Source organism: Condylostylus longicornis, unplaced genomic scaffold (genome assembly GCF_029603195.1).
Source record: "Condylostylus longicornis isolate FDR11 unplaced genomic scaffold, ASM2960319v2 ptg000107l, whole genome shotgun sequence".
Classification (NCBI taxonomy): Eukaryota; Metazoa; Arthropoda; class Insecta; order Diptera; family Dolichopodidae; genus Condylostylus; species Condylostylus longicornis.
In genome coordinates, this window is record NW_026578075.1 from 2,253,028 (window position 1) to 2,265,752 (window position 12,725).

The window sequence follows — 12,725 nt, forward strand, 5'->3', positions numbered from 1 at the left end:
AGCCCCCCCAATATTTTAATGATCTTTTCAATTATAAAATTTTTATTTAAAAAAAAATAAAAAATAATAAAAAAAAAACAAAAATAAATTTTTAACACAATATCAAAAACAACTTAATAGTAAAATAACAAAAAAAAAGAAAAAGAAAACAAAAATTAAACTTTTAACTCATATTATATAGGTATACATACATAAAAGAAATTATAAAGGAGCTTAAATCGTTGAATAATTATATCTTCATACATACTTATATAAAACCAAGAAAAAAAAAATTTTTTTAATTGCATGCATTTACTATTAGTTTAAAAAAATAATAAATTAAAAAAAAAAAAAACTATTGTACAAAAACACACACATATACTTAGCAACTTAAAAATTTTTGTGTAATTTTCATTAAGGAAAAACTAATATTATATTATATAAAAAGAGATAACAAAAAAATAAAAAAATAAAAAAACTTAGCGAAAAATGTATATGTATAGATAAGTAATTAATATATTGAAGGTCAAAATATATATACAGATATATTAATGTATATGCATATATATATATTATGAATATATAAATACATACATATACATACATATATATTATGTATTATAGATCTAGATACACATGTATCCATATTATATGCATACATATATATATATATATATTATAGACTAATATAAAATTTATTTTAAAATCGCAGTTCCCACCACTGGTTTAAATACTAGTTAATATTGTAGATTATTCTTTATTACTATTATTATTATTATTATTATTATTACTATTACTATTATTATTATTTTAAAATTGAATTTTCAAAAAAAAAAAATACAAAAAAAAAAAAAATAAAAATGAAAAGAAAAAAAAATAGAAATAAAAATTATAAATAACTTGTTATAAACTTTATTTTAAAGTTTTATTTGCCATTATAATTAATTATGTATTTTATAAATTATACATAAAAAGTATACACATACATATATATATATATATATATATATAAAACAAATTATGTTAGGCAAAGAATATTGCAAACTTTATATTGATAATAATAAAATAAGTTAAACGAGTTAATTTTTCTTATGATATATATATATACATACATATATATTATATATATATAATATAATTAAATTAATAAACATTATATTTTAGAATATACAATTTCAAATGTATATAATAATTATATATGTGACCAATTCTCTAATATCCAACTGTCTCTCTAAGGTCCCTGTCATCTTTGTTACTCCAAAAGTCTGCCTCCTTTCCCTTTTTGAAATTTATTTGTAAAATCGCCGAATAATTGACTATTTTATTAAATTTAGCGATTTTGGATTTTATAATAAGTCCCCTTTATTTACAATAATTCTAGTAGAGTTCGTAATAAATATGCGTATTATATTATAAGTGCGTATGCACAATAATCCTAGTAGATATTTGAATATGCGCGTTATATTAAGTGCGATATTATTGAGTACTGTCAAAAACAAAGCTTTAAAACCGACTTTAAACCGTAAGAAAATACAAAACTAAATATGCACAATGACACGGTATTGTTGAAGCATAAATAATGATTTTTTGGTAACAATTTGATATACAAATTTCGATTTTTTGACATTGACATAAAATTCTGTCATAGCAAGGATAAAATATTCTTTTATTCTAATTTGTTGCAACCATACTTAAAATTATCTGACAATTTCCAATTTGTTACACTAAAATTCAACGCAAAAAAGTGAAAAAATTTGCGTTATCTGAATTTAAACATTTATTTATGCATATTTCTAATATTTTATTGCAAAAATTTTAGAAAAAGCATCCAGAATTGTTTGAAAACACGATTTACTTTTCTTTGCCTTTTAAAAACGCATTTTGTACAATTCAGAACGAGTAACATTGTAATAATACCGAACGTAATACAAAGTTAAAGTTTGTGTTCTCTTTTTTATAATACCGAATATTGCCTTCATGTTTTATATTGAAAAATTCTCGATTTACATTTACTATTCTAACAACATACATATAACGGTAATAAAGGTGAAAATCAAAATGCATTTATCTAAATTTAAAAACGAAATGGCAAATATTATTTAGCAATTAAAATACTATTGCTGAATAAACCAAACTGATGTGAACATGATAAACTATTAAAACTCTTCTATGTATTTTAAATGGTTTGAATCTATGATAAGAAAAAAAAAATGAGAGATATAAGAAATAGAAATAATATTTATCAATTCGCTATAAATAATGAACAAAATGTAATTACTTTCTCAAGAGCTAAAGTAAGTATGCTATACGAGTTTAAGTAATGACAATTCATATTATCATTCTAAAATTGTTCGAATACCAAATTTTACTGAATTTTGTGTTTGAGCGTTGACGATTCAGACAATGTTGCTTATTTTTAAAAGAAAAACTACATCATATTTAAAAGCTTGAGGCTTTACTATGAAATTCCACTTACCAATAAATTTCTATGCTATCCAAAATTCTTTAAAAAATAAATCAATTTTTTATTTTTAATAATTTTGCTTTATTATAATATTATAATCACAAATTTAAATTGATATAATGAAAATATGATTTCAAAGATACTTTTAACATTATACTTATTTTAAATGTTCATAAAAATATGATATACACAACATACATATATATATATTCATTTTTATTTTTATTAATATAAATGTATGTTATATTTGTTATAATTAAACATTATATAATTTATAACATATTATTACATTATGTTGACATACAAATATTTTATATACAATATATACCCTAATTCCATTTTTGTATAGCACACACGTAAGAGGCGATATATCCGATAAAATTCACGTTTTATTAAGTTAAGAAAAAACTAAATAGATTTCCGCCCGGATATTTAAATTAAATAAGATAAAGGATATAGAATATAACAGTTATGTTGTCCTATATTAATATAGGACAACATAACTGATATAATTAAAATTAATAAATTGTTGTAAAGAAATAAAATCTTCAAATTCATCCTAAATTCGATCTTTTTAAATACTTATATATAAGAAAGAGTAATTTAATAAAAATAGTCTATGAACAGAATTAGGTTTATATAAGAATACAAATATATACAATATTAAATTTTTATATTATTTGGGTTTTTATAACCAAAATTTTATTTATTTACATCGTGTGATAATGACGGTGATGACTTTCTAGAACGAGATAATCCTTTTAAAGATCCTTTAAGATTTCCTCTGCTACGTTCATTCCATGGTTCAGGTACCCTACCATACCATAATATTAGATCCCGTACTTCTTGCTGTATGAACAAAGAAATTTTTAGTAAGAAAAATGTTTAATTACTTATATTATTTGTGTCTTTCTAGAAATTTCTGATTTATTCTAAAATGCAAAAAATTTATAAATATTTGCTACTCAAATATGTTTAATTTTTAAATTTCATCAATGCTAAATTCTTCTATATTGAAATCAACAATTGTTACAATCAAATTAAGATTCATTTCTTTTCTTTAAAAAATTTACCTGCACTTGTTTAGGTAGTTCCTTAAATATTTCCTGCTTTGTTAACCTTGGGTTTTGAGATAAAAATGATAAACATTTTGATCTTAAGCCCGATGCTAAATAACGATCGGCAATCCCAAGTAGGCACACAACAGAATTTTCATCAATTAATGAATTTAAAGCATTTTCACACAAAGCCTAAAAATATGTTATAAATAAACAACAAAATATTATGTGATTTCTTATAGATTTTAAAAGTGAAATACATAAAACTTACCTTTAAATCATCAATTGAATAACGGTCTGCAAGAAGCATCAATTCACATATTTGTTCTGCTCCAACTGTTTCGTCAACAGGTGCTCCATATAAATAAAGTAACAAACGACGAAATATTACTGGAGATGTATCAGTAATCACAATTTTGCTAAAAATTTTTCGAATTAAAAATTTATTTGAATAAAACTACCGATTTAAAGACAACATTTTAAAACATGTAACTTTAAAATAACACATACAATATGTGATTTTGTACTTACTTTGTTATACTTTCTACCATTCCAGACATTAAAGCCTTTTTAAACCATTCGCATCTAAAATCCATAGAAAGTACAAAAAAAAATTGTAAATGACTGAAATTTTAAAATAAAATTTAAATATTGACTGACCTTGATGCAATAATGATTCTATGCGCTCTAAAGATTGTCGTCTGACATTTATTTTGACCGGATGAAGGATCTTTATAATTTTGGATTATTTCAAATTCCATATCAGTTATCTGATTTGAATGAAGAAGTCGTATTGCTGCTTTGGCTAATGAACTGTTTGCTGCAGTTGGTGGTTCACACAAACCCTTCACTAAATTAAGCTAAAATATTTCAAATTGTTGAATAATTAATAAATTCAATTGGAAATATATTTTAGTAATGTTAATAGAGCCCAAGTTTAAAAATATTTACTTACTTTGGCGTATTTATAATCATAGTCCCTCTTTTCAGAAAATTGTTGTAATTTATTTTCTAAAATATTATTTTCTGCTAGCAAACCAAGATCAATTAAACATTTAGTGAATTCATCGTGTTTAACTAAGTCGCAGATCTTGTAATTAACAAAAATATTTATAAGAAATAGAATTTATAAAGCAAAATTTATAATATTTACCTGGTTAATGGCATCTATCAAAGCTGGTTTGTGATCTAAAAGTTTTGTTAATACACCGTTCTAAAAAAAAATGTAAATTTTTTAAATAAACATATTTTAAATCTAATGAATCTATTTAAAACTAACTATTTGACTAGTTGCTAATTTAAAGCAAAATTTGAACTCTTTCCAACCAATGTTGTCATCAAATTTATCTGACAGATTTTCTAAAATAACAATGTAAGCTGGAATATCCACTAACAATTGTTCAAAATTTTGATTAATTGTGCTTATTTTATCCAATATACCCATTTCGCAAAATGTAGATCTATTGAAATTAAAATAATTATTTAAATTTAAAATAAATGTTTAAATCTTAAGGTCCATTAGCAAATGTTATATAACTGGGCAATGGAATTTATTTAATACTATGAATGTCTACCAAGACAATTTAAAACTCTATTAGGGTTAATATTTAATTGCACTAATAAAATGCTTAATGCGAAACATTAATATTAGACACACTTTATTCAAAATACAAAATTATTCATATTGCCCACAATTTAAACAGATTTTATTAATATTAATACCTTTTCTCTTTTAATATATCAAGAACAACCGATATACGACCATATATATCATGTAATTTCCTCACTTCATACATATATAATAGCAATTTTAAATCATTATCGGCCTGAATATTTAGGTTCTGAGAAGTAAATCCTTCTGATGAATTATTTATTTTCAGAACTAAATTCGAATTTTGTCTAAGAATATTTTGTTTCTTATTCAAATTTGGCTTTGTTCCAGCTGGTATACCAATATTATAACATTTCATATCCTAGAAAATAGATAAAAATATCAAGTAAAACATTGTTGTTGTTTTGGAAGCAACATTAAAATAACTTGTAATACGGTTGATACAACTTACCTTACAAATTTTTTCCAAAGATTTTTTAATTTCTTCAACAACTTTTGTCAAAACTTCGAAAGAATATTCAATCTAAAACAGATATTAAATTAATATTTAGTATGTAAGTAGATTGCTTAGATGCGACAAGACTCTCTTAGTTAAGAAAAAATCCAGCAAACAGCAATTTTGTATCATACCTAAATAAATCGTAAGAAAGTGACCGTGTGGTAATTAGGTTAGAATTTTAAACACTGTTTCAACTAAATTAAAGTCATCACTTTAAAGAAGTTTGTATTAATTTTTAATAAAATATAAGCCATAATTGGAGGATAAAAAACGGCAAACGACAGTCACAAGGAATATGAATTCGTTTTAGAAATAAAAAATCATACAAAGGATTCATTTTTTTTTAATTAAGCTTGCCTTGTCACAAATAAGTGATATGGTGGTAATTTTATAATATTTACCTCAGGAATTAACGAGTTTATCAAATTTGATTTCTCTTCGATTGACAAATTCAGAAGCAACTTTAAAATTGTATCGAGTAATTTATGTAGTTGGGGTATAAATACAGAAATTTTACTACGAATATATTTAATGATTTCATTTCTTTGATTTCGAGATATATCTGCACCATCCGTCACAAATATATTGCAGAATATTAATATACGACCAAACCCTTAAAATAAAAAGAGAGCAGCATATATTAAAATTCATCTTAAAAATCATCTTAAAAATTTTAGTATTACCTATTGCTGCTTCTTTTAAACAATCTTTGAAAATTCGTAGAATACTACTAGTTTGGTAACTTGTTGAGCATGAATTTATTTTATTAATTATTTTACTCAATATGCTATTTATATCCATAACAGTGTCAACTACAACTAAAAAGCGATAATACCAGAATAATTATTTGGGTTTTATTTTTTATAATAATAAAAATTTTAAAATTTTATACTTACATTTTTTTAAACGTGTCAATTTTAAATATTTTTTACAAGGTTCAACTATCTTAATTAAAGGTGGTTGTGTTTCAGCAAAATTAATAATTTTTTCGCAATTTTCTTCTAATAAATCATTTGTTAAAGATTCAGTGTACAGCCAGTTAATAATAGGTGATAAAAGAAAAGAAGGTAAATCGTTTAAAATTCCAACTGGAGTCAAAGGAGACGATGGTGGAGTTTCTGTAGTTACTAAAAATGGTGATGGGCTTCTTGCTTTATAAGGAGAGAGCGGTGGTTTACGACTGCTACAAACTTCATTCGAAAAATTGAAAATTGTTCTATGATTTGAATTAATTTGCAAATTGGAATCAGATGATGAATTAGCATGGTGCATTAAAGTATTTTCAGATTTTTGATTATAAGAAATATCTAAACTATTAAATGAGGAAGATAAATTATTTTTATTTGCCAAAAACTTTTCATTTGTAGGAAGCTGCAGATAAGTTGGAGATAAATCAAATTTTGGTAAATTCTTGTTAACAGTCACTAAATCTGAATGTGATGTAACGGAGATTTTTATTTTGTTGGAATTATCAATATTATTACTTTCGGTGCAATTTTTTGTAGAATTCGGAGATGAACACATGCTACAATCAAAACCATTTAGACGCAAAATTACAGAATGAGCCTGATACTGTAAATATGAAACATAAATTAAATAAATTAATATTTTATATTATGCTAACAAAAATATATTTGAATAAAGAATTGCCATGACATCGGAGCCGCCACTATATTACTTTTAATTTATTAATATATTATTAATACACAATAAATGTATTATTAATATATTAATATAAAGTAATAAATGTATTATTAATATACTATTATAACGAGGTCAGGGAATATTTAATATGAAAATGCACAAATAATGTGAATATTAAAATAAAAAAAATTAACCAATATACCAGCACATAATATTTTAAGAAGACATCAATAGAGACATATTTATTTTTATATTATATAATGATTTCTTTAATAACACAATTTTAATTTTTGAAGAAGCATATCTGAATATTTCTCCTAAATATATGCAAAGCTATCCAGCATTAAAATTATAAAATTATGAAATAATCAATGGAGAAAATCTTCCAAATATTTTTGAAAAATTGAATATACATATATAATGGACTCACTGAATTACTTAATTGGCGCTATAAAAAATACTCAAAATTTTTTTTTTTGTGCGTATATAGTAAATTATTAAGTGGATTACCATTGAAAAGTATAAGATAAATGCAATGCAATGGAATTCAAATGTTATGAGTACAACTAAAAATTTCAGTTTTTTTTTTATTTTTAATTTCCTTACTTCTACCCCATCACAACTTTTTATTGTGACATCACAAAAATAATTATCCTTTAAAGAGTTAACAAAAGTAAATTCCTTTTCTTGTCCAGCTTGATCATCTTTTAATCGTTTGCAATGTAACGTGTACCAGTTTTCGCACTCTAAAATCAAAAGATCGATAGGTGTAAGAGAAGAAGTCTGAAAAGAATCAAAAAATATTCGTATTTAACATTATGTAGGAAATAAAAATTTAGTGACAAATTTAAAACACCCTAAAATTTTCAAACTATTAATTGTACATAATAATACACATCTATGTTCTTATGCATTTTATACTATCCTTCCATATTTTGAGTACCTTTACTTATTCTAACAACCTAAGCTTATTTGCAACCTACTTTATTCAGCAATAAGCATTCACGTTAATTTCATGTTAAATTTGCATTTTGGTAGATGACCTTCATCTACAGTGATAAAAGTACTACCTTATTTTGGTAAAATATAGCTTAAACTTTAGTTTATACGAGTATTAACTCAGATTTATTAACTCAGATTTTCATTATTAAAGTCACAAATATATTAAATATTTCCGTCATTATATTCAATTATTTGTTCACTTTGCAGTTTTTTTTTTTTTAAATTAATAATATTTCTCGTATTGAAATGGCTGAAATTAATAAAACTTCATATGTAATAATAATTACATATGCATAAATAGACATACATATATATATACATAGGTATGTATACAAAATAAAATAATACTTACATTAAATTCTATGCTATGACCTGCAAATGCTCCAAATATTAACCTTGGATTTTGTTCGTTGACATCAAATGTTTCACAACTAAAAAGGACACTTGCAGAATCGCAACAATTATAGCAGTCTTTTGGTTGAGGAAGAGAGCTTAAATCATTATACCAAGTAATATCACCCGTTTCATCTAACCTAAATTTAATACTTAAAAAATAAAATAAATACATTTATAATGAATTGATTTTTTCCAAATTTTAAATTTTTGCTAAATATTCAATTTAGATTTTAGTTGCTATATTAATTTCAAAATTTTCAAATATGTATGTATATACCAATTTATGTAAATAAAAATAAAATATACAAACTAAAAATGTTATGTATGTAGGTACATATTGCATATTATGTTATTATATACACATATGTATGTATGTACTTATATAGCTAATGTCGTTTTGTAAAAATTTTTATCCAATTACTTTTCCGCGATGGAAAATCTAAATGTTATAGGTATAGCTATATATATATGAACAAAATGTAATAATTTACTTTTCAAGTCCTGATGTTTCAACATTTCCCTCAAAAGTACATTTGATTATCTAAAAAGTAAATATAAGTTACTTTCAATAAATTTAATATACACAATAGAAAAATCATATCACCTCCCATGTTCCAATAAAATTGTGTTCGGTCATTTCTTTACATTGTTTCTAAAAATTTCTTAAAATAATTTTAGATTATATTTCACTTTAAATTTTTTAGTTTTTTCTTTTACAAATTTATACAAGATTAAAGGTTTTTATCACTAATTTAAATACATTTTTTTTTGCCCTTTCAAAAATTAATAAACTTCTAACAAAAATATTTAAAAATTCAAACGTCAAATGGAAATTTTTATTTATTCAATTTCAATCAACTGTTAATATTGACATTCTTCGCACTTTCTTATTTGTACGCATTCGCAGATTATGCCTACTGCTTTTTACCTTTCAATTTCTGAATAATATATATAGAGACAAAGATGTTCACAATAATAAAATTCTCCAGAACGTTATTTGAATGTTCTATGTAAACTACATACTTAAAATTTATTTGACGTATGTACATAACTGCAAAAATTAGACATATGTAAGAAATATTATAAGAATAATAAAGCAAACGCCGGCCGTAAAATATAAATAACATTCATTAAGTGCAACAAGTAAATACCTTAATTATAAGTAAATGTAAATTGAATTCTACTAACCAAGAAAAGGTTTATTTTTGGGATATTTTTATAATAAAAAAACGTCACTTATTTTCTTCAATTAACTTGACTCATTGAGCACTGGTTTATGAATTTACATAATACTGTTCTAATACAGAATTAAGTTTTTTCGTTGCTGAATTGCGTTAAGTACAGTGATTTTATTGCAATTCTAATTCAGAGTATTACACGTACTGCGTTAACAAAACGTTAACACTTGACATAAAATATAAAACTGCGTCCACATTTTTACGTTTGAGTTTAAAATTTTACTTTTCTTTTTGAAAGAATGCTGAATTTAAATTTCAATTTTAATTTAACATTTTAACACAACAAAAATTTTATGTATTCTGACATACATACATAAATTGTATTAAAATCAAACGACGGTCAAAACTAAAGAACAAAATCTAGCGTCGATTTCACTTTTCTATTAATATAATGTTTATCGTTGAATAAGTCAAATTCACGTTAGTTTTGCATTAAATATAGTGCTTCAACCTTTTTCTTTAAAAAAATTTGAATAGAAATTCAAAACCACAAAAAACATACAAGAAAGTTAAAAATATTTTAAGCAACTTGTATATGGAGTAAATAAAGATGTATCTATACATTTTTTAATATTTTTATGAATTTTTTATTCAATATAAAATTGTTGTAAAATATAATTATGTATGGACAACAATAGCATTATAACAAAAATAGGAAATAGAAATTTAACTTCTTTACAGGATAATGTAAGAATGATAGAAACTTCAGAATTTGAACTTCAAAACTACTACACAAGAAAATATTTGTGTATATGTACATAGTATAAGTAGAGTATTAGAGGAAAGAGTATGTAAATTACTAGGACAATATTAACCGTAAATACAAACTTTTAATCTTGTCAAAATTGTGTAAAATTTTAATATACATAAATATAAAGCACACTCACCTAAATACTCACCGAATCTTACGTCAATTTGACTTATTTAACAATTTAATTTGTATTGCTAAATGAGTAAAGTTGACCTTAGATTTGCATTTTAATAGTAGTTCTAAGGTTCTCTTTAACGACTATTTACTTTTGAGCATTTGTTGATATTGCAAATGAGAATTAAAAAATTTAAGGATTTGAAAATAAATTTTATGAATAAAAATATGTGCATAATACTTAAGCAAAAGCTAAGTAAAACTATTTGTTATTTCATTTGACAAGAGTTAAAAACCAGGACTACTCTATTTTACTTAACCAACTATAGATGAACATAAAATATCATCAAAGGAATATTTTAAAAATATTTTATTACCATTGCTATAAGAAAGAAAATTCACACAATAAAGACCGGTGATTAAAAGAAAATGATTTAAATAGTTTCTAATTAATCAGTAAGAAACGTAGTATGTACTTGTGTATATTAATGATCTCATAAAAATTGTAGACAGATATTTTATTTTTAAATATCGCTTAACTGGAGTTTATAATGAAGAATGCATTTATAATTCTAGTTTTGTGCCTTTTCTTTTGCCTGGCATTTTGTATAATATTATATTTTGTGTTCAATATAATTTTTTCTTTTCTTGCTCTCTTCTGTAGGAATAAGAGAAATAGGTTTTAATTTGTTATGACCTGAAGGAATTTTTTTTAGAATATATTTATTCTATTTATAACTATCATAAATTATTTAGTATGTTATAAAAAAATTAAATATTCATTTATAATAACTTATTTTACAGTATACATAATTACAAATATAATGTAAAATAAACACTTAGTATACAAGTTTGCGTAATATCTAATATGCAACCAGACACATTAGATTAAAAACTTAACTTGAAGTTTAGAGTCAAACATAGTTTACTTCGAAAAGCAAAAGATTAGATAAGTCTCAGTAGATGTTGCAAATATAAGTGTTACTTTTGCAATTTTTGTGCATTGGTACTTGAGGGCAAATAATTTTTATTTTTAAAAATTTTTGTTTATGTATTTACTTATTATTTTAAAAAGAACCCAATTGCTTGTACAGAATGCATATTAATAATTCAAATATGAAAACATTTAAAATTCAATGCAAAAGCAAAGTAATTTAAGTTACAAAATAAATTCAATAACAATAAATAAAAATTAAATTATGTACTTCAGTAATTTATTTTATTTCGTTAAATCTTTGAAGATTACTTCACTTTTATGTTGCGTTTCATAATAAGTGTCACATAATATGTCATAAGAGGTGTGAATATTCTTATTGATACTTGAATTTCCCTGAGTAACCGAAACTTAAATTTAATTAGCAAATTCAACGGTAATATTTTATGAGTTTTGTTAGCTTTTCTTGTACTTTATGTCCAAACAAGTGGCTTTACTTTGAATACTTTGTAATCTATCTAACTCTTTTTTGAAAGTATTACACCAAATATGGATAGTGCATAATATGTGACAGGAGCTTGAAAACATATTTTAATATAAAGATATCTATCTATACATAAGCTTTGTGACTCTGTAACCAATAAGTTTATTTTAAGCCAACCTAAAGTTGCAGAAAGAATCTGGCTCTTTCATTGTCATTGGACTTTCTTTGTGCATTCATATCAAGTGCATTTATTTTCATTTATGAAACAAACTAATAATAATAATAAAGTGGTGAAGTAGTTTTAAATTATAATTTTACTTTTATTTGAAAATATTCTATGATAGTGTTGTTCAACTATAAAATTCTATGTATTTTTTATTTAGTGTGTCTGTTATGTTCAAATAAAGCAAGTATTCATAAAACATAAAAAAAATTTAAAAAAAAACTTTTAACTACTGGAAGTCTAGAAACAAGTTTGTAAGAAAAACTTGTTAGTTTTTATTCATTGTTACTTTGAGATAATATATAAAGGGATTGCATGTAATGAGCC

General features: G+C 23.4%; 1 protein-coding gene across 1 annotated transcript; it reads right to left on the reverse strand.

Moving 5' to 3' along the window:
- Window positions 1–2,540: 2,540 nt before the first annotated feature.
- On the reverse strand, window positions 2,541–9,475 carry LOC129614321 (uncharacterized). The gene is made up of 17 exons (XM_055528874.1): window positions 9,259–9,475; window positions 9,146–9,195; window positions 8,611–8,803; window positions 7,863–8,039; window positions 6,509–7,184; window positions 6,296–6,430; window positions 6,014–6,225; window positions 5,565–5,636; window positions 5,224–5,474; window positions 4,781–4,961; window positions 4,655–4,714; window positions 4,457–4,591; window positions 4,162–4,361; window positions 4,033–4,086; window positions 3,773–3,920; window positions 3,517–3,693; window positions 2,541–3,292 (listed from the first exon to the last, which is right to left on the reverse strand). The coding sequence occupies exons 1-17, from the start codon at window positions 9,289–9,291 to the stop codon at window positions 3,146–3,148; spliced, it is 2,901 nt and encodes a 966-aa protein (XP_055384849.1). The 5' UTR covers window positions 9,292–9,475; the 3' UTR covers window positions 2,541–3,145.
- Window positions 9,476–12,725: the final 3,250 nt, after the last annotated feature.